The 21,080-nt window shown below is 40.0% G+C and overlaps 1 protein-coding gene across 3 annotated transcripts; it reads left to right on the forward strand.

The window, feature by feature from the left end:
• The first annotated feature begins 377 nt into the window (after nucleotides 1-377).
• LOC124864814 (KN motif and ankyrin repeat domain-containing protein 2-like) lies at nucleotides 378-15,799 on the forward strand. Of its 3 annotated transcripts, XR_007037367.1 has the most exons (13): nucleotides 378-462; nucleotides 3,966-4,044; nucleotides 4,574-5,914; nucleotides 6,855-7,025; nucleotides 7,111-7,219; nucleotides 7,406-7,975; nucleotides 8,053-8,140; nucleotides 9,473-9,692; nucleotides 10,871-11,013; nucleotides 11,140-11,340; nucleotides 11,424-11,522; nucleotides 14,303-14,436; nucleotides 15,135-15,799. XR_007037367.1 is itself a non-coding variant. In XM_047359742.1 (12 exons), the coding sequence occupies exons 2-12, from the start codon at nucleotides 4,008-4,010 to the stop codon at nucleotides 14,357-14,359; spliced, it is 3,036 nt and encodes a 1,011-aa protein (XP_047215698.1). In that variant the 5' UTR covers nucleotides 378-462; nucleotides 3,966-4,007; the 3' UTR covers nucleotides 14,360-15,799. The 3 variants fall into 3 exon arrangements, 2 of the variants coding, with proteins under 2 accessions (XP_047215698.1, XP_047215699.1); XM_047359742.1 differs by having other exon boundaries at nucleotides 14,303-15,799; XM_047359743.1 differs by having other exon boundaries at nucleotides 6,858-7,025; nucleotides 14,303-15,799.
• The last annotated feature ends 5,281 nt before the right edge of the window (nucleotides 15,800-21,080 follow it).

The following is a 21,080-nucleotide window of genomic DNA, read 5'->3' on the forward strand; positions in this document are numbered from 1 at the left end:
GAGTACCTGGAGAAAAATTGCGGAACAGGGTGGGAGGAGAGGAGCTCTTAAAATTAATCATGCGTAGCTCATCTTATAGGGGTTATATTCTTGTATGTACAAACTTGGCAATTAAGCTGATTCTGATTCTGATTCTTCACATCCGAGTTGTCAGTCAAACCAAAGGAATGTTTTAGGATGTCCCTTTTTCCCACCTGTGTTTAAGGTGTTGTGGTCTGTTGGTGCTGTTTTATAACCTGCCCGTTTTTGTCTCAGTCAACAAAGGTTGATGACTAAGTAAAGATATTGCCCTTATGTTTGAATTTCCAGTCTTCTGAATGCTACAGTAGAGCATAGACAGAGAAAGTTCATGTTTTCTTTGTTCATATTTCCCGCAGGTGTTGACTGTTAAAGGGAAAGAGAAGGGAGGAAGATCGAGGAGCCTGGGGAGGAGACATCCCATCCTCACAGCGCAAGCAGCAAGTATGGAACAGAAAATAAAACCCCTTTTTTTCCTAATTCAAAAGCTTCAGCAAAATACCCACCACAATAAAACCTGAGAGTAGTTATACAATGGAAAAATCCTTCATCCTTGGTCCAGAGGTATTTCTTTTGCAGCAATACCACTTTTTAATCTTTTGTAGTGACAATAATATTAATATAATGAGCTAATGAGTCTGTTAATCTTAGTAGGGCTGACTTCAGAATGTAGCCTGGTATGTTAAATGAGTCCTAAGGGTGGTCTCAGTCCTCTGACACACCAAAGAGACAAGAATGTTTATGCAAGCTGTAAATCAAAGCCAGTCCAAATTCCCAGATGGGATGCAAGAGTTTAGTTAAAAGAAAAAAAAACTGAAGCACCAAAACGTTTGCACAGGAGGTGATGAAGTCGCAGCGCAGTGCGGTTAGTCTCGTGACATCTTACAGGACATACCACAGACATGTAATTTGTGCTGGATGACCTGCATTTTAGCCCCTGAGGGCATGCTTAATCTTAATAGCAGGTAATGGAGGGAGTAGACCAGGCGGTGTGGGCTTCCTTTGGTGTGGATTCAATAGGGGGTCGGGCTGGGATGGCCAGGGAGAGGCTTCTGCAGAGTGGTAGATGTTTGAGAGCTGAAAATGGGAAGAAGGTCAGTTGTGCTACAACGCTTATGGGAATATGTGCACACATGGAGACGCATCTGAGGCACCCCCATTTGCCACTGACGCAAAAACAGATGTGGAGGCCTGGTGGTGTGGGTGTTTTGCGAGGATGATGTGGGAGGAAGAACTTCCACAGAAGCAAAAGGGGGAAGGGACATTTTGAAGCACAGAGTAACTTGAAGGGAAAAGGGAGAGAAGAATGTTTTGGAATCAGGACAAATTTAGCGGACGTCAGCCTTTGTGTCTGGATGGGATGTTTGGTGACTAAACTGCCGGCTCTAATTATATCTCATCAACTTTCCCCCTTCTGTCCTCCACCCTCTTGCCCACAAATTCTCACACTCTGTCACAGTCACTGTGTCACTTTCTCACACATTTAGCCATACTGACACCACACTACAATCAGTTTCAAACTTAAGCTGGAGATAAACAGACTTAAAATAAAGCCTGAAGGTGAAGAGCTAAAATTCTTTTTTCTATCATTATATAATTTAAGATTACCAATCCATCTTTTTTCTCCATAAACGCACACTGTATGTAGTATGTTAATGTTAGGCTGAGGAACAATTTATATCGAGGATTGAACGCTAAGAGGGTATAACTGTTTTTAAAAAACAGTTTTTATTATCACATTAAAACTAGAACTTTAAACACAAATGTATAATTTATTTTAGTTGCTTTTAAAAACAACAGTAATGGTCAACCCGACTGCTGTTGATATAAAATATGAATTATTACACTAAAAATGTTATCTATAACATTTATTTATTACATTATGTATTGTTTTTGGTAACTAGACTTAAGCAAAGATTCTGAATTAACAACTGCTAATTGTTTTCTTTTAACACTTTTACACAAATTATTCACTTTTTTGTACAGAATCCATTAAAAATTATTAGTGGCTGTGTTCTACTTAATATTTACATGGAAATGAAATGGTAAATCAGTTGTTGATTTATTGTAACTATAAAGGAACCTTAAGCAGCCTTACTGTCATAATTATTTACATTGTAAGCAGAGCGGCCATCGCATGGATATGGAATAACTAACTTCGACTCTTCTTCCCTCAGTGAAAACATCCACACTGGAGAGTATTGTTGACCAGTTAAATGTATGGTGCATTCACTGACCTGAAATAAGATAAAATTTTTTTTTCTTACCAGCCGATCACCTTTTCAAAATTGTCAGTACCCGTTTTCCTGTTCTGTTCTTTATAAAGTAACACAAATATAAGAATCTGATATTTGTGGGTTAATTAGCTGGACTACCTGCTCAAATACAGTGTATAGTTGCCTGGTTATCAGACTTGTTGGTTGCTCTTTGACAACAATACCTTTAAAATGGCACAACCTAAATAAGAATGTTGAAGGGTGCTCCTTTAGTTTCTAGGACATGCTTTTTCTGACCAGATATGTTTCCAAACAGCGAGATTTTTCTTTTTTTTGTAAGCAAGTGGAAAGTGTAGGGGCCTAATGTTTGGCCAGCTGACCAGCAGTGTACAGCAAGGGGTGAATGCATCGCTTATGTTTAACACAGTCAGAGAAAACTCTTGTCACTTGCATTCTCGCATCTCAGCAAAAAAAGACTTTAAACTGTAGCAACAGAATGATTGAACATTTTTGCACTTTTTAACGATAACTTTATAAAACCTCAATATACCTTGACCCATTTTATCAGCCCATGCCCACCTGGTGGGGCATTTAGTAAATTCCTTGTAAAAAAAAAACAAAAAACGTTAGTTCATTCTTTATACGCTTTCCAGCTTACTGACCCTTACACCAGTCTGAAAAAGAGAGCTTTCAGTCAGTAAGTCAGTCAAATATCAAATTGTGTCTGTGCATGAATGCATACAGTACTGCATTGTCACACCTCCATAGTATGCAGTCATTTCAGTGTGTATGGGTGATGAAGAAGCACAGATGAGGAGAATCACACAGACAAATTTAACTGAACACAGCACTTCCAAAATACCAAGTTTCTTTAGTCAGTGTTTCCAAGTGCCCTACTTTTCACGAACGAGCAAGCACCAGTTATGGTCACAAGACAGAAAAAGGGAGGGAAGAAGAAAAGAGAAATAACCCTGAGTCAAATTGAGTATGTCTCAAGAAATAAAGCAGAGTTTGTTTCTACTGACACTTTTTATCTTAACTTCTATGAGCCATAGATAAATGATGTTCTACTTCACTGCGGCTGGCTTAAACATTCCTGTTCCCACAAAGTGTTGACCTAGAAAGTTAATCTTTTCCAAGAAGATACAAAATCTAAGTGACTGGCACGAGGGGGGGCTCTTTGTTGTTGCTGCCAGCACGTTAAACGCCAAAAGGAAAATCATTATTTTTAAGAAATCAAATGTATCGCCTTTGCAATAACAGCTGGATTCAAGTAAATTCAGGGAACAGTGAAAAATAAAAAAAGAAATGATCAGCCCCCAAAATCTCCTGATCATCAGCTGATACCAAGAAAGAGATACAAAGAAGTGATGTGGAATTGGAGGTGAGAAGGAGCAGAGAGAGACAAAGTTGGTGTGCACAGATGATTCCTAATAAGGCTGTAACTGGCAAATCTCTGTGCTGGATTCAGCTGCCAGGAAACTTTCCCCCTGCAACTCTTCTCATGCTGCTATGAACAGAAGCAGATACACAATCAGCTGTATTTGAGAGACAGAACAAGTAAAATTAGAGGCTGAGAAAGCCATGCAATGTAGTAAAAGAAACTATAGTGTGAGCCGCTCACTCCTTGTATTCAGATCGTTCAACTATTCACCTAAACATTTGGTATTGTTAATAAAGGAAACATTCAGGCAGCTCATTATTAATTGAAACCTGTCTGTCTCCTCACAGGTGAGAGTTTGTGCGTGACTGAAAAGCAGCTGCTGGTTCATCATGGCTCAGGTGCTGCACATGGATTCCGGCTTCCCAGGTTCACTTTCTTTTATATTTCACTGATAATAATAAGAAGAAAGACTAGACATATGCTACGACACAAAATCTATATAACAAAATCCAGAAAAAAGTAAATGAATAAAGTAAAAATGAGCTTTTGGATTATATAGTAAAAAATCAGATTTTCTAAAGAATTATTCAAAAAGTGAGTTTTTTCTTCTCATCTTTCATGGTGCCACATATATCCTTCAGTGTTAGTAGCTGATGAAAGATAGCTCCTATTTGTCTGAATAAGACCAACTAGATGCTAGGCTATTTGCTGGTTCAGTAAATACTTTATTAAATTATTTCTTTTCTAAATTACTTTTTAATTTTGAAAGTAGTTCGGTTATTTAGGACTTTTAGGCCCTTCTTTCTTAAAGTGAGACATAACCACAATCCCTTTGATGTCTAATTAGGTGGATTTTACAGAGTGCATACACTAATACACAAGACTCCAGAGATTATTCTAGTTTTTTAAAGTCTAATCCCAAGATTAGACAAAGATTGATTTCCTTCCTCTGCAGGGAAACTCAACTCACCTGTTCCTCCAACACTGCACACCAAAGAACAGGAGGCGCCCTACTCAGTGGAGACCCCCTATGGCTACCGTCTGGACCTTGACTTCCTCAAATATGTTAACGACATAGAAAAGGGAAACACTATCAAAAAGGTGCCTATACAGCGCAGGCCGCGCTACGGTTCCCTGCCTCGGGGCTACGGCTATGCTGGCTCCTGGTGGACTTCCACAGAGTCTCTGTGCTCCAATGCGAGCATGGAGAGCAGGCATTCCTCTTATTCTTACTGTGCCCCAGGCTACCACACATCACAGAGACCAAGTTTTAGTACAGCTCGGGTGGAGAAGACCCTGTTAGATGCTCGCAGGAAGCTGGAAGAGGAGAAGGAAGGGAGGAGATTCTCTAACCTTGGCAGCATGAACAACAGTGTGGCAGGCTCCAACACCTCGCTTAGCAGTGCGCACAGCTTCAACCGGGCACATGGTGGAGGTGGGGCCTTTACTCCTATGAGCTCGGGCCTCTCAACACCAGTGACTCCGACCCCTGCGCATTTACAACATGTCAGAGAGCAGATGGCTGCGGCCCTCCGGAAGATAAAGGAGCTAGAGGAGCAGGTGAAGACAATCCCTGTACTCCAAGTTAAAATCTCTGTGTTGCAGGAGGAGAAAAGGCAGCTCAGTGTCCAGCTAAAAAGCCAAAGGTTTCTTGGACACACTCTGGGTTTTAGCCGAGGCCGACCCCGTGGGGAGCTGTACATCGACATTCCTGAGGAGGAGGTGGGCACGGGAGCTAAAGGCACCAACAAGACAGCAGGGCCATTGTCTCCAACTGAAGTCTCTAAGCAGGATTCAGGCTGTGAAATCGAGGACACAGTGATTGTGGGTGGAGCCCGACCAGATGCTAAGAGAGAAGTGCGCACCATTGGAGTTGGACCAGAGGGTTCTAGGGGCAGTTGTGATGTGGGGGTCTGGGTTCAGGAGAATGATTTGGGGCTTCTCCCTGAGACAGAGGTGCTCAAAGATCAAGTTGGTCAGCTTGAGGGCAAGCTAAAAATTACTCTGCAGGAGCTGCAGGCTGCACAGCTGCAAAAGACCCTTCAAGCGGAGCATCCAGTAATGGCCACCAGCATAGGGTGGCAGGAACCACAAGACAGCAGCCTGCACACTATGGTCAGCTTCACACAGCAGCCTCATCAGAGAGAACAGAGAACTGTGGGGATCCAGGTGTACACATTGGAGAAACCTACCGTGGTGGAGGTGGGCACGTTCCTTCGAGCAAAGACCTGCAGCTCTCCATCACCTCAACCAGCGGGTGGAGTTACAGAGGGTCACCAAAAAGGACAAACTGAAGGTTTGTGTTAAGCTGATGAAGTAGATCGAAAGACTGAGGGGTTTCCACCAAAGCAGTTCCAGTGCTACTTCAGAACCAGTGCTCACCTATTAACATCAGTTCCTTCTCACCTGGTGTAGAGACCACCTTGTTAAAAATAATTTAGAGTTGCATTTAGTCTGCTTAATTCAAGACAGAACCACAATAAACCATATGTCACTGTCTTCCATTTTCCTGCAGATTCATGTAACTGGTGCTCAATCAGTTGCACAATGCTGCATTTAGTCATCATTTCTCAACTGAATGTACAAACACAATTTATGACTTTGTTTATAAATGTTGAGTCTTTTGATTTTGCCATCTGGCATTTATCAGTCTGCTCAAGAATGGTTTGTAACGATTCCTTTACCAGAATCATAAATACTACTAAGAAGTTGGAAATGCCAGTTTGCATTGCAAATAATGTCCGCAAACACAGTGTTTCCTAATTGAGTGATAATCAGTAACCGGTTTACAGGCATAACCAGACAAACCCTGTGATATGTATAACAAAGTCCATACACTGCAGTCTTATGCAGATTGTACACAGAAAATATCACAGGGCGGATAAAACAAGAGAGATGTTTTGAATGATGTGGCTGTCCAAAAAAATGAAGCCCTTTTTTTAGCTGTTGTTTTTTTTAAAACCATTTAAAAACTTTCTCAAGAACAAGCACCGAAACTGCTTTGGTCTAAATTAAGCTACGAGTTTCTGGTCTTTAACGAAACATTCATTTACACAGGAATGTGCAGAACCTTGTAAGCATATTTTTCAAAATACCTGGATAGTGAAACTGAAACAGATGGTACAGGAGCAACTCTAGTGCTTTAGAACTGATTGCATCAGACTATATGTTTATTATACTGTTTCTCTTTCTTATTTGGAATGATTTTACGTATTGAAGTTCTTCCCATGTCTCAGAAGGTCCCGTTGAATTACCAATTGCAGTCAGCTCCAAGCAGGTTCGTGACGTCCTGAAAAGTGGATTGTCCACTTCTGTACCTGTCAGTAATCCTGCCATCGTTGTAGCATCTGGCGATCAGATCGGTTTGGAGCAAAGCAAAGAGTCCCACGAGGGCTTTTCTAAAGCAGGTATGTGGTTTGAATTGATTCAGTTGTGCTTACTTGTTCTAAAAACATGTCACTGTACATTTGGTTGATGATGTCTTTCTTTTAGCCTCATCTCCCCAGTCCTCGCTGAGATCAATTATGAAGCGGAAAGCAGACGGTGAACCAGGCTCCCCCTCTACAAAGAAAAACCTGCAGTTCATTGGAGTGAATGGAGGGTGAGTGGCTATTACAGCAAAGCAGCAATGAGCCATTTTTATCCACTGAGCACTGCAAACATTAAAGCCAAAGTGATGCTGCAAAAATAAGAAATCAATTTTAAGAAATAAATCAAAGGCAAAACTTTATTTTCTATGAACTGAGTTACAATATTTCAGAGAAATAAAAGGTGCATTTTCTTGCAGCTATGAGTCCACGTCTTCAGATGATAACAGCAGTGAGAGCTCAGACGATGGAAGTGACTCCAGTGAATATCATGAAGCAAGAGAAAAACTTCCAGAGTCCACCAACCAGCACCAGCACATACCTGTTAGTAAGACGTCCCAGCCCCAAGAAGAAAGCACCAGTGTACCTCAACAAACTGCCATAAAGATACCAGCTATAACCCACCTGCTGCATAGCTCCAGCCAGTCTGCAGCTGTGGACACAAAACTGTTAGAAAAAGCTCCTCAGTCACTAGCAACAGAGTCTGTTGACCCAAAAAGTGCCTACGAAACGACAAATTCCACCTCAGCTGCCCCAGTCAAGGATTCTGTCTCCACTGTGGACCAGTTATCAGATAAGCACACCTCCACTAAGAAGGTCACTTCCACATCTAGCGCCGAATCTGCAACAAACGCCGTTAGGTGTTCTTCAGCATGTGTCGCTAAATCTGATGAAGTTGCCGCTCATTCAGAAACATCTACCACCTCCTTTCAGCCAGAGTCCAAAGCAGCAGCTGAGAGTATTAAACATGACACTTCTAAAGCAGTCAGGTAAATGTAGACACAGTTTAATGACAATCTGCCAGTGAGGATTCATACTGATTGTTCCATTTTGTCTGTTTGTGCAGGCTGGAGCTGAGTGAAAACCTGGTGTCAGCTCTGTATACTCTGCAGAAAGCCCTTAGGGAGCCTAATGCTTTCAGCCAACAAGCAGCAGTAGGTCTCCAAACTTATTCAGTCATTAACTACTTCTAGGAAATCATAGAAATAAATAAGTAATTTTTCTCTTTTGCAACAACAGAATCACATGCTTTGTGAGATTTGATCTTAATTCTACAGTGTTTTGCAGAAGTATTCATGCCCATTGAACTTTTCTCAAAATAAGTTAAATTACAACCACACACTAATGTGTGGCTTTTAATGTGATAGAAAACCACCGAATAGAGAATTTTTGTCCAGTTAAAGGAAAATCTTGCAAAGTTTTCAAATTTTGCTCAAATAAAAACCTAAACTATCTGGCCTGTATTTGTGTTCATACCCTGAGTCAGTATTTAGAGACGAGCCGTTTGCAATTGCAGGAGCCAGTCATTTGGAGTCAATGCCCACTTTGCACATGTAGACACTGAATTTTTTGCCTATACTTTGTTGTAAAATAGTTCTGTCACATTGGATGGCGTTATTCTTAGGGTCGAAAGTGAAGCTCCACTCCAGTCTTATGTCTTTTGCAGCCTATAACAGGTTTTTGCAGGGTTGCCTTGTATTTATCTTGATTCATCTTCCCATCATCTTTTACTGGCTTCATTGTCAAGGCTGAGTAAAGCATCCCCTGAGCATGATGCTGCCACCACCATATGTTTATGTGAGGATGGTGTACTCAGGGTGATGTGAGGTGTCAGACACAAAAAGTTTAAATTTGGTCTAATCTGACCAGAGCTGCTTCTTTTTACATGTTTGTTGTGTCGTTGGGGCAAACTAGAAATGGGACTTCCAAAAGTTTCTGTAAAGCAACGCCTTTCCTCCTGCTACGCTTCCATAAAGGACAGATTTGTATCATCCATGATTAATAGTTGTTCTCTTAACATATTGTCCCACCTGACCTATCTGGTGCTGTTTGTTTACTGATGTTTTCTAAACAAACCTCAGATGGATTTAAACTAGGATTAAATTACACACCGGTGAGGTGTTTACCAGTTAGGCAGCTTCTAATGGCAAATGGTTGCACTTAATTATTTGGGGGGGGGTATCAGAGAAAAGGGGCCTGAAAACGTTTGGGGATTTTTCTCAATAAAATACATTGAAGTTTGTGGTTGTAATGCGATAAAATGTTAAAGGTTTAAGTATGAATAATTTTTCAGGGCACTATTTGACCAAACAACAACTAAGCATCTATTTTGTATTAAATCTTTTCCACAGCTAAAACCTCAAACAATGCAAATAATGCCTTTTGCTCTCGCCTCTGAATTCATGACACAGTCATGCCTTTGTACTCGTCCAGCAGTCTGTTAAACATTTATTTGCCTCAAGCATCCTCATTGTGTGTGATCACAGAGGACCGCCTACACCACCGTCCTACAGGAGTGGCTACGTGTGTCCTGTCACAAAGCAGCCAACATAGCGGTTGTCAAGGCCTACATGGATACCTTCGCCTCCATCTCCCCTCAGCTGCTGGAATTCGTGATCAACATGGCAGACGGCAACGGGAACACAGCGCTCCACTACACCGTCTCTCACTCCAACTTCCCTGTGGTGAAACTTCTGCTGGACACTGGTGAGAGTTCAGATATTTTGTAATCACAGACACTAACCTTTTTTGTCACAGTGTGTTAAATAAGGTAAATAATGTGGTTTTGTGTGTTTTTTACTGAAGCACAGACATATTAAGTATTATGGTGCAATTGTTTCATATTGGCATAAAAGCTCTGTAGTATAGGAGGTGAAGTATTAAACAGTTTGAAATTTGCTTTAAGTATTTTACAGGTCTGGAAAAGTATCGAAAAAGAAAATAGACTATGGAGAAATATTATTATTTCCAGACTTTATTCCCTATATTATTGTCTAATAGCTGTGTCCTCCACTCCTCCCTTTTTGTCTGTTTTCCTTGTGTTATTCCTTCTGCCCTTCCTTATCCTTTTCCTTCCTTCGTCACTCTCTTTCCTGTGTCCTTCATTCCTTCCCCAATTCTATCCTTTCTTGAATCTTTTCTCCATTTTTAAGTCTTTGTAGTGTCATTTCTTATTTTTTTCTGTCTTTTATTGTGTCCTCTACCCTTTGTGTCCTTTTGCACTTCCTTCCTAGTGTCCTTCATTTCTTGTGTTTCCCCTTTCCCTTGTCTACCTCGTTTTCTTCCTTCTTCTCTCTTTCTGTGCTTCTTCGTGTCCTTCCTCACTTTTTGTCCTATTTTTCTTTCCTTTTCTTCATTCCTTGTTTCTTTCTTTCCATCATACCTAATATTCTTCCATCTTTCCTTCTGTTCATTCCATCCTTCCCTGTGTCTGTCTTTTTTTAGCTTCCTTCCTTCACTCCTTCTGTCCTTCCTTGTGTCCTTCCTTCCTGCTTTGTGTTCTTCCTTTCTCACATTCTATCTTATTTCTTTCCTTTATTCTTCCTCCCTTGTGCCTTTCCTGATTTTCTGTAAGTCTGCATAGTGTAAAAAAGTATGCCATAGGATATTTTAGCATTTAAATTTTAAAATGGGTGAAATTAACTGTAGAATATGCAAATTGGAGACTGGACAAATTTTGCATTTTTAAATAAAAATATTTGAACCCGAGAAACAGAACTACAATAGTAGAAACATTTATATTAAGGAATTAATCTATTATAATTATGACTAAGACACTTGATTGCATCTCAATTATTAGTCTGTCTTTTACATGTCATACAATGCCATTTTCATCTTCTGCTGCTGCATCACCTGCCACACTGATTGCCCTCTTTACCTGACAGGCCTGTGTAATGCTGACAAGCAGAACAAGGCCGGCTACACAGCCATCATGTTGACAGCTCTGGCCGCCTTTCACTCTGACAGCGACCTCCAGACTGTCCTGGAGCTGCTGCGCACCGGGGACGTCAACGCCAAAGCCAGCCAGGTGCGCCCCCTGCTGCTCCTTAAAGTTTACTGCATCTATGTGCCTCCTAAAACTAATCCGAGTGAAATATTTTCTTTTTACGAAGAAGTGCTGTCTCAATCTTCGGGTCTGCATGTGTGTTTGTAGGCTGGTCAGACAGCGCTGATGCTCGCAGTGAGTCACGGACGAGCGGACATGGTTCGGGCGCTGCTGTCCTGTGGAGCTCAAGTCAACATCCGTGATGATGATGGCTCCACTGCCCTCATGTGTGCCTGTGAACATGGCCATGTGGACATTGTTCGTCAGCTCCTTTCTGTCCCAGGCTGTGATGCAACACTCACTGATAATGTAAGCATTTCAAGTCCACCTACTGTTATAAATCCCACTGTTGGCCACCATCTAAGTAGCTGTCATCTTACTGTGTCATGCAGGACGGCAGCACTGCTCTGTCCATCGCCCTGGAGGCCAGTCAAAACGACATCGCTGTACTTCTGTATGCTCACCTTAACTTTGCCAAGCCTCCTTCACCTGTGAGTACTGAAATGGGCTGCTAAAAGACTGTTATCAAACTGCATTAAGTACAGACCCATTCAATAAATTAGTATATTGTTGAAAACTTCCATTTATTTCAGTAACTTAGCTCACTAAGTGAAACACATTATATTGATTAACTGCACACAAACTTTCAAGCATTGATTTCTGTTAATTATGAAAAAACAACATTTAATATTAGAATATTACGTCAGACTAATAAATAAAACGTTTAATACAGTAATGTGGGCATTTTGAAATATATGTTTTCTTAATGCTTTAAGGTTATTTTCAAAAAATACTCTTAATCTGTAGATTACGTACGAGTTTAAGTATCTCGGGGTCTTGTTCACGAGTGAGGGAAGAATGGAGCGGGAGATCGACAGACGGATCGGTGCGGCTGCCACATTAATGGGGGCACTGTGCCGGTCTGTTGTGGTGAAGAGAGAGCTGAGCCGAAAAGTGAAGCTCTCGATTTACCGGTCGGTCTACCTTCCTACCCTCACCTATGGCCATGAACTTTGGGTCATGACCGAAAGAACGAGATCCTGGATACAAGCGGCTGAAATGAGCTTCCTCCGTAGGGTGGCCGGGCACTCCCTTAGAGATAGGGTGAGGAGCTCGGCCATCCGGGAGGAGCTCGGAGTAGAGCCGCTGCTCCTCCACATCGAGAGGAGCCAGTTGAGGTGGCTTGGGCATCTATACCGGATGCCTCCTGGACGCCTTCCTCGGGAGGTGTTCCAGGCACGTCCCACCGGGAGGAGGCCCAGGGGACAACCCAGTACACGCTGGAGGGACTATGTCTCTCGGCTGGCCTGGGAACGCCTTGGGCTCCCCCTGGAGGAGCTGGAAGAGGTGTCTGGAGAGAGGGATGTCTCGGCGTCTCTGCTGAGTCTGCTGCCCCTACAACCCGGTCCCGGATGAAGCGGAAGACGACGAGTACGAGTACTCTTAATCTGACAAACACTCCTCACTGGAACACATGGAACACTGGAACACTACAGTGGCTAACTAGTGTTTTTTCTAATGGTCTAAAAAGAACCCTAATGTGAAATGTAAAATGTTTGGTGGTAAAATCCTGTGGTTGCAGAGAAAAATGTTGATAACCCAAAACATGACCAAAAATTATCACCTCGAAAAGACAATTTATAAAAAGGTGGTGCTGGTGCAGATTTAATTAAATTTGATATTTTATTTTCTTGAACTAGTGTCAGTTACTCTGGGGATAATCTGAAGCAGCAACGCCCAAATAAGTAACAATATGTTTTTATTTATTAATATTTATTTTCTGTTGTGATTAGTATTTATTACAAAATAAAGGAAACCGAAATAACATAAAATAATAAAATGTACTTCAGCCTTGTCATTATTTAACACTAATAGTAAATGTCAGTACATAGAGTCAGGTCAGGTTGGTTTAAATAGATTTTTTTCCTTTAAAGATAAAATTATCATTTAAAAACTGCATTTGGTCACATTTAAGAGTGACGCAAAATAAAACCAAAAGAAATTTGTAAGGTGGTAAATGCATATTTACACAACTTTTATGTTTGCAAAGTTGCATTTATCTAAACCATAAGACTTCTGCAGAAATGTTTGGAATTGAATGACCTAAATAAAGATATCTGATCAAAATTCAAAGCACTATCTCAGGGAAAAAGAAAACCCAGAAACAGTCTCAGAATTAGCTTTATTGGCAAAGATTGGGTGAACTGACAAGCAAGTGCTCACAGCGTACAGACGTTAAATACAGTATAAATCTATAAATTTTACATGTATGTGAATGTGCAGCCAAATTCTTTATACATAGAGAAAAGGAAAAAAGAAGACAGGCCGGAGGATGTACAATCTCTGTTGGGCCTTCTTCTGAACAGTGCCTATGTGTGAAGACCATCTTATCCAATCCAATCCAACTTTATTTATAAAGCACTTTTGCACCACAGCAGACCAAAGTGCTGTACAGAAACTAGATTCCAACACAGCTCATAATAAAAAAAAAAACACAACACCTTACACAGTGTCAAAAAGCCAAAGAAAACAAGTACGTTTTAAGACGCGTTTTAAAAACAGACAGTGAAGGGGACTGTCTGAGTTGGAATGGCAGCTCGTTTCCAAAGTCTTAGGTCCCGAGAAAGGGTGGCTCCTAGGAACCGGAAGTGGTCCACAGCAGAGACAGTGCTGTAGGGGAATATGAGGGGACGGGGTGTGGGGGGGATGTGTCTGCTGGAAGTCCACCATCATCTCTACAGTCTTGAGCAGGTTAAGCTCGAGGTGGTTCTGACCGATCCAATTCCTGTCTGTATGCAGACTCCTAATTTGTCCTGGATCAAATCAATAGGAGTGGTGTCATCTGCAAACTATCAGTTCAAAAAAACATCAAATATCAACCGTCAGACATGATGTAGAGGAATGATCATTTGTGATGACTTGACAGTGACTGCTTGGCACCTAGGTCCTGAGCTACCAAACCAACTAGTGATACAGTAAAATAAGCAAAATGAATCTCAATTTATTTATGTTGTCCAGTTGCTTCATCATTGCAGGTCTGTTCCTTGTATGTTGAGGAAAACCTAAATCTTCACAATATTCCCAAATGGTTGCACTTGGGCTTTAGGTCACATAATTAATATTAGGAATAGCATATATTTTACAAGCTATTTAATGACTTTGAATGTTGCTCATCAAACCTCCTACATGGTCCAGCTCCCTGGGAATGTGGCTGCTATCTACTTCTTTTTTTATTGATTGATTTTAGTTATTTGTTGTTTGCTTTTTTTAGGTGACGCCTAAGTCTCCTCTCTTGGGTTCTTCTCCTCCATCTGGTGAACCAAAATAATCCACACTCCTGCAGTTGACAGCAGCTCCACAGCTACTCCACTCATGTTTCTCCATCCATATAATAAAAAAAAAACAGTGAGTTTGTACATGTGTTTGTTTCACCCTAAATGTTTTTTGGTACATTGCAATGTGCATATAATTACATGACAGCTTAAACCATTGTCATATGTTAGTTATTTCTGTCTTTTAAAATCTCAGTTATTGTGGGAAGTATACAGTAGGTATGACAAAGCGAACATGTAGTCTCATCAGTCTAGCATTGCAACATTTCAGTTCTGTACGCTGTTTGTGGTGGCCCTTACAAGTCAAAACTGTAAACCAAATTTCATTATCCTGATTAGTGTTACTCAATTCTCATTTTATTCATAATTTGTCTCATTTTAGATGTTATTAGGGGCAAAACACACATGTAAAAAAGCTGTTCTGCAGTAGCATGATTATGTGTGACCATTACTGCCATTTGGAATAACAAAAGCCAGCCGTCTCATAAATAAGTGTCCTTGCATCAACTAGCTCATTGGTGCTACTAAATAACACAAAGGTCACCACCTCCACATTGTGTCACTATTTACACCAGAGTATTTTTATATTATTTGTTTTTATTCTGACCTCATTCAGGACCTCTATTGATTATGCTTTTATTTCCCAGGTAGTGGGAAACTTATTACCAGAAGACAAATACAAATTTTATGCATTGGCAAATTATACCAAAAGATCTCTTTCCTCAACTTTAAGACAGTGTGTAATACATGGTCTTTTTTATTTATTGCCAGGAAGGTGTCCTCAGCAGTGGTAAGAAGACATTAGATTGTATCAGTTTATGCAACGTGTGTTTGTAAGATTAACTGGGTTGAACAGTGACTGTCAGGGAAACAGGAAGTGAGTTTTTCTGAGTCTTCAAAGTGTGTCTTGTGTAAGATATAAATACTGAAATAATATATGCCAACACAAACTCAGAATGGTTATGTCTGAAGTCTAACTCAACAAACGTGCATAGGCTGTTGATGTCAAAATGTCTTTTCCTTTTTAAGGATTTTTTCACCTTTTCATATCTACTTTCTAGTGAAGATTTTTTGATAAACTTCAGATTTTTTTAAATTTAAGTATCTATCTTTTTTATACATATAGAATTTTTAACTTCACTCCAATTGTATGTAATAGCACAGCTGTTGTTTTTTTTCTGCTGGTTTCTGTAAATTATAGACTTTGTCTTCTGTAATATGTGTGTTTTGAAAAACAGTTACTTAATTAATGTGCAGCACATATTTGTCTTCTATTCATTTGGGATTGTGAGCATTTTGTAACATTACAGCCACATATTTCTATGTGTTTTTGGGGGCTTTGAGTGATAGATCAACAGAAAGTGGTGCAAAGCTGTTAAAATTAGGAAAGATGAGACACACTTTCAACAATTTTACAAATAAATGTCTGAAAAGTGTGGTGTGCATGTGTATTCAGCCCCTTTTGCTCTGGTCCCCATAAATAAAATCCAATGCAACCAAAAGGAGAGTCCTGAACAGGGAAATGGTTTAGATCAAAACATATTTATTAGTCACAATGACCCATGAAAATGAAAAATGTCTTCACATTGTGCTTTATAAGATAAACCTATCCAATTTCTATATGGAAAGAGTCAGTTCATTCCAATCATATAGACAAATTTAATTTTACATTACAGTTTGATCCCAGTTATCATACAGTGCAGACAAGTTCAGTTTATTATGTTTACATTAGTTGAAAGGTTTTCTATTTGAGAGGCTCATGAGTCATGGAGTGCTCCATTTATTGCCTTTGAGTATTTAACCTAACAAAAATCCCTCATACAGGGCATGCATGTGGCAACAGTGGACTTGAAAATTAATATTCACAGATGCTCCCCATTCAACCTGACTGACCTTGAGCTAATTTGGCTGGAAGAGGTTTGAAAAATTGCAGTCTCTAGATGTTGAAGCTGGTACGGACGTACCCAGAAATATTTGCAGCTCTAATGACAATGGAATATGTTTCTTCAACACATCGACCCAGGGAAAATGAATACAAATGGAAGCAAAAAATTTTGAAAAACAACATTTCCCTTCCCCTTCACAGTGTTTGTCTTGGTGCTTGTCTATCAAATTAAACCCCAATGAAACATATCAAATGTTGTGGCTGTAACATGAAAAAACTAAGAAAAGTGTACTCTTACATCTGCATGTTTTTGAGGTTCCTCTGGAGGGCGCCGCTGTTCAGTCCGATGATGAACCTTTCCGTTTGTTCCAACATCCCATTCTTGAAGGAAACAACATTAATACTTACTACTTATCGAGTGTTACCACACTTAATTTAATCTGAACACTCCAACTTACTCCATTTAAAATGAAGCATCTTCAAACTTTGTGAATAATTTACATTTTATTTATATGCTTTATGTATTTTTGTTAGAGAGCTTTAGTGAGTTGCTTTATAAAGGGAAAATATAACTCAAACTTTCCCTTGTGTTATTCCTTTAACGACAGTTGTATATATCACATGTCATCACAAAGCCCACAGTAAATTCTGACACATGTTGGAGCCAGAAAGAAATATTACATAAAATCAAATGATCAGATAAGTATTATATGATAACAATAACTATAAAGCTTATTACAGAATTTCTACACAGTGTTGAAAAGTCTGGAATTTATCTAACCAGTATCCAGGTCTGGATAATTAGGAATAAATGCAACTTTTTTCTTTTCATTTCTAAAGGACAAATAAATGCAGTGTTTTTTACATTAGTATATATTTATTACATTATTTATCGTAATTTTCCAAATCACACCTTGCCTTTAACAGTTTACTTGTTAGTATTTTGGTTTTTGACTTACTGTCTGAATGAACACACATTCAAAAATCAAAAAAGGGCCATTTTACATTAGACTTTAGACGACTTCAAATTCAGGTTACAACACACTAAAATGTTTCTGGATGTTTTGACAAAACAAAAAAACAAAATAAAGATACCACAGTCCTTAACAGCAAAAACTTTGCTTTAAAGAATTTGCTTTTATTGTAGAATACATTAAACCCATCTGTCTATCCATCTATTTTCTATACCCATTTCTTCCATACTGGGTCAATGGGGAGCTGATGCCTATCTCCAGCGGTGTCTAGGCGAGAGGTGGGGTACACCCTGGACAGGTCGCCAGTCCATGGCAGGGCAACATACAGGGCAAACAACCATGCACACACTTATTCACACCTAAGGGCAATTTAGAAAGACCAAACATGACTAACATGGGAGGTGAACTGAGGACCTTCTTGTTGCAAGGCAACAGTGCTACCAAACACACCACCCTGCAGTCCTATAACAAATCCTTATTTAGTTAATATAAGGGTCTTGGATTTTGAACTAGAGCTGGTCTTAGTCCAGATGCCAGGAATAGCAGTTAACTGGCACTATAACACACTTAGTAAACTGAAAGCCAGTTTCAGTTCTGCAGTGTCTGTGATTGCTGGAACTTAAAATGAAGTCTACTGTCAAATAGTGCAAGGTAAATGCTTTGCATTGAAATGTCCAGAATGCTATAAAAATTGCAGAAACAAATCTTGAAATTTGAGTCTGAAATTGTATAAAACGTTATAATGAAATTGTGCAGGTACCCTGTTCTGTCAGCCTTGTTTTTATTTTCTTGGGCACCAGAGACTGCAAACCAAAGCTAAACCAAAACATGATGCTAAATATATTAACTCTGATTAGTCTAGTTTAGAATAATTAAATTAATAAACTGGAAATCTGCATCCCAGGTTTAAACAAGTTTCAACCAAAATGGCAGACTCTTGAGGCACAGGATGACGCTTGACCCCTTTCCTCAAACAACAGTGCACTCATCAGTGGTAAATTTGCACTAGTCGTAATCTCTGAGCAAAACACTGTGGCAGCAACAGCTGTTGGCTTCAGACACCTGCTTGTCATTGGGAGGAGCTGATGAGATAACACACTGCTGGATCCACTGCAAGTGAGTTTACATCATAACAGTTTGAAAGACAAAATGGCTACAAGTCAAGAAAACATGTGTCAGCTGTTACATTTATACATGTTGTCTTGGTAAAAGCATAATTACATTTTCCAAACATAAAAAGAGCTATTCTGCCTTATTATAGGCTTGAGAATAGCATAGTCATTGTACTTGGTATAATATTACATATGTAAAACAAATTAACATATGCTTTTTGGTCATTGTGTTTTTAAAATATATATACAGAGGTTGGACAATGAAACTGAAACACCTGGTTTTAGACCACAATAATTTATTAGTATGGTGTAGGGCCTCCTTTTGCGGCCAATACAGCATCAATTCGTCTTGGGAATGACATATACAAGTCCTGCACGGTGGTCAGAGGGATTTTAAGCCATTCTTCTTGCAGGATAGTGACCAGGTCACTACGTGATACTGGTGGAGGAAAACATTTCCTGACTCACTCCTCCAAAACACCCCAAAGTGGCTCAATAATATTTAGATCTGGTGACTGTGCAGGCCATGGGAGATGTTCAACTTCACGTTCATCAAACCAATCTTTCACCAGTCTTGCTGTGTGTATTGGTGCATTGTCATCCTGAAACACGGCACCACCTTCAGGATACAATGTTTGAACCATTGGATGCACATGGTCCTCAAGAATGGTTCGGTAGTCCTTGGCAGTGACGCGATCATCTAGCACAAGTATTGGGCCAAGGGAATGCCATGATATGGCAGCCCAAACCATCACTGATCCATTATATATATATATATAGTCAGTCATTTTCTACTGCTTATTCCATAGTGGGTTGCGGGGGAGCTGGTGCCTTTCTCCAGCAGTCCATGGGCAAGAGGCAGGCTACACCCTGGACAGGTCGCCAGTCCATCACAGGGCAACACACAAACAACCATGCACACACTCATTCATACACCTAAGGGCAATTTAGAGAGACCAATTAACCTAAAAGGAATGTCTTTGGACTGTGGGAGGAAGCCGGAGTACCCGGTGAGAACCCACACATGCACGGGGAGAACATGCAAACTCCATGCAGAAAGACCCCAGGCTGGGAATTGAACCCAGGACCTTCTTGCTGCAAGGCAACAGTGCTACCAACTGTTATATATATATATATATATATATATATATAAATCTCTGCATGGGTGACATTGTGTGGATAACAAACAGCCATAATAACAATATCAGATTTCTGCACCCAGTTTTTGATTGGAAAACTCTTTAAAGTTGTTTATTGTATGATCTAAAGAGAATGATTAAAAAATATAATAAAAAGCCCAATGTTATTTGTGGCATTCAAGCAGATGATGAGTAGAAAATGTCAACATAATAAACGACATATAGAGAACAAAATTGCGGTATTTCTGAAGGAAAATAATGTCATATCCCTGTTTGTGGCTGACTGGATACTAAAAGCACATGCTGTGTGTGAGATAAATCTACTTAATGGTGATTTAAATGCAGCTTTAATCTGACAGTGATGTTCCTCATAGGTGTGTCAAATTATATTGAGAATGTACAAAGCTATATGATCTAACTAGACCTGTGCTCATCATAACTTTTCAGTTATGTTGTTTGTTCCTTTATGTTTTTTCAATCATGTTTATTTAATCTTTAATTAAAGTCTGATTTATAGACATAGTGTTTCTGTTCAGATCTGTTCAGATTTTCAGATCTACCTATCAATGGCTTGAATTTCATTAAAGAAATTGGGGCTTTTAATGATTTTTCTAAACGGTTCTTTTCAATTATAAAATGATTATTCAACATTCAGTGTCAATGAGTTTGCAAAACAGACATGGGGTGCACGTTTAAAGTTTTTGCAAGTTTTCTGTAAACCATATGGTCTTAAAATTATACAGACACGCACTCCAACTAATATCTGATAATTGTCCCTTGGCAAATTACAAAGAAACCACGCAGGTTTTGTTGCAATCAGAAAGGTTCTTGCATATTTCTGGCTGCATATTTGACCAGTTTTCCTACCAGACGAAGCGTCATTAAAATCGGTTGGTTTAATCATAGTCAAGAAGTTTGTGATCTTCTGAAGCAACCTGGGAACCACTGAGGTTCAAACCTATCATAAACTGGAAGGCGCTGTAACACCAGTGTCACCATTCACAGTGAGGTAAGTTATACAGTCACCGACCACTTTATTAGGTACACCTGTCCAACTGCTCCTTAATGCAAATTTCTAATCAGCCAATCACATGGCAGCAACTCAATGCATTTAGGCATGTAGACATGGTCAAGACGATCTGCTGCAGTGACTTTGAACGTGGCATGGTTGTTGGTGCCAGACGGGCTGGTCTGAGTATTTCAGAAACTGCTGATCTACTGGGATTTTCATGCAGTATCATCTCTAGGGTTTACAGAAAATGGTCCGAAAAAGAGAAAATATCCAGTGAGCAGCAGTTCTGTGGGCGCAAATGCCTTGTTGATGCCAGAGGTCAGAGGAGAACGGCCAGACTGGTTCGAGCTGATAGAAAGGCAACAGTAACTCAAATAACCACCTGTAACAACCAAGGCATGCAGAAGAGCATCTCTGAAAGCACAACACGTTGAACCTTAAGGCGGATGGGCTACAGCAGCAGAAGACCACACCGGGTGCCACTCCTGTCAACTAAGAACAGGAAACTGAGGCTACAATTCGCACAGGCTCACCAAAATTAGACAACAGAAGATTGGAAAAACGCTGCCTGGTCTGATGAGTCTCGATTTGTGCT

The sequence above is a fragment of the Girardinichthys multiradiatus genome, chromosome Y, assembly GCF_021462225.1.
Source record: "Girardinichthys multiradiatus isolate DD_20200921_A chromosome Y, DD_fGirMul_XY1, whole genome shotgun sequence".
NCBI classification, from domain to species: Eukaryota; Metazoa; Chordata; class Actinopteri; order Cyprinodontiformes; family Goodeidae; genus Girardinichthys; species Girardinichthys multiradiatus.

What these genes read in the sequence shown, in the direction of transcription:
- LOC124864814 (XM_047359742.1), top strand. Translation starts at nt 4,008, where the DNA reads ATGGCTCAGGTGCTGCACATGGATTCCGGCTTCCCAG. An exon ending in TTCATTGGAGTGAATGGAGG is followed by an intron (nt 7,220 to 7,405) that starts GTGAGTGGCTAT and finishes ATTTTCTTGCAG; the next exon opens with CTATGAGTCCACGTCTTCAG. An exon ending in CTTTCAGCCAACAAGCAGCA is followed by an intron (nt 8,141 to 9,472) that starts GTAGGTCTCCAA and finishes GTGTGATCACAG; the next exon opens with AGGACCGCCTACACCACCGT.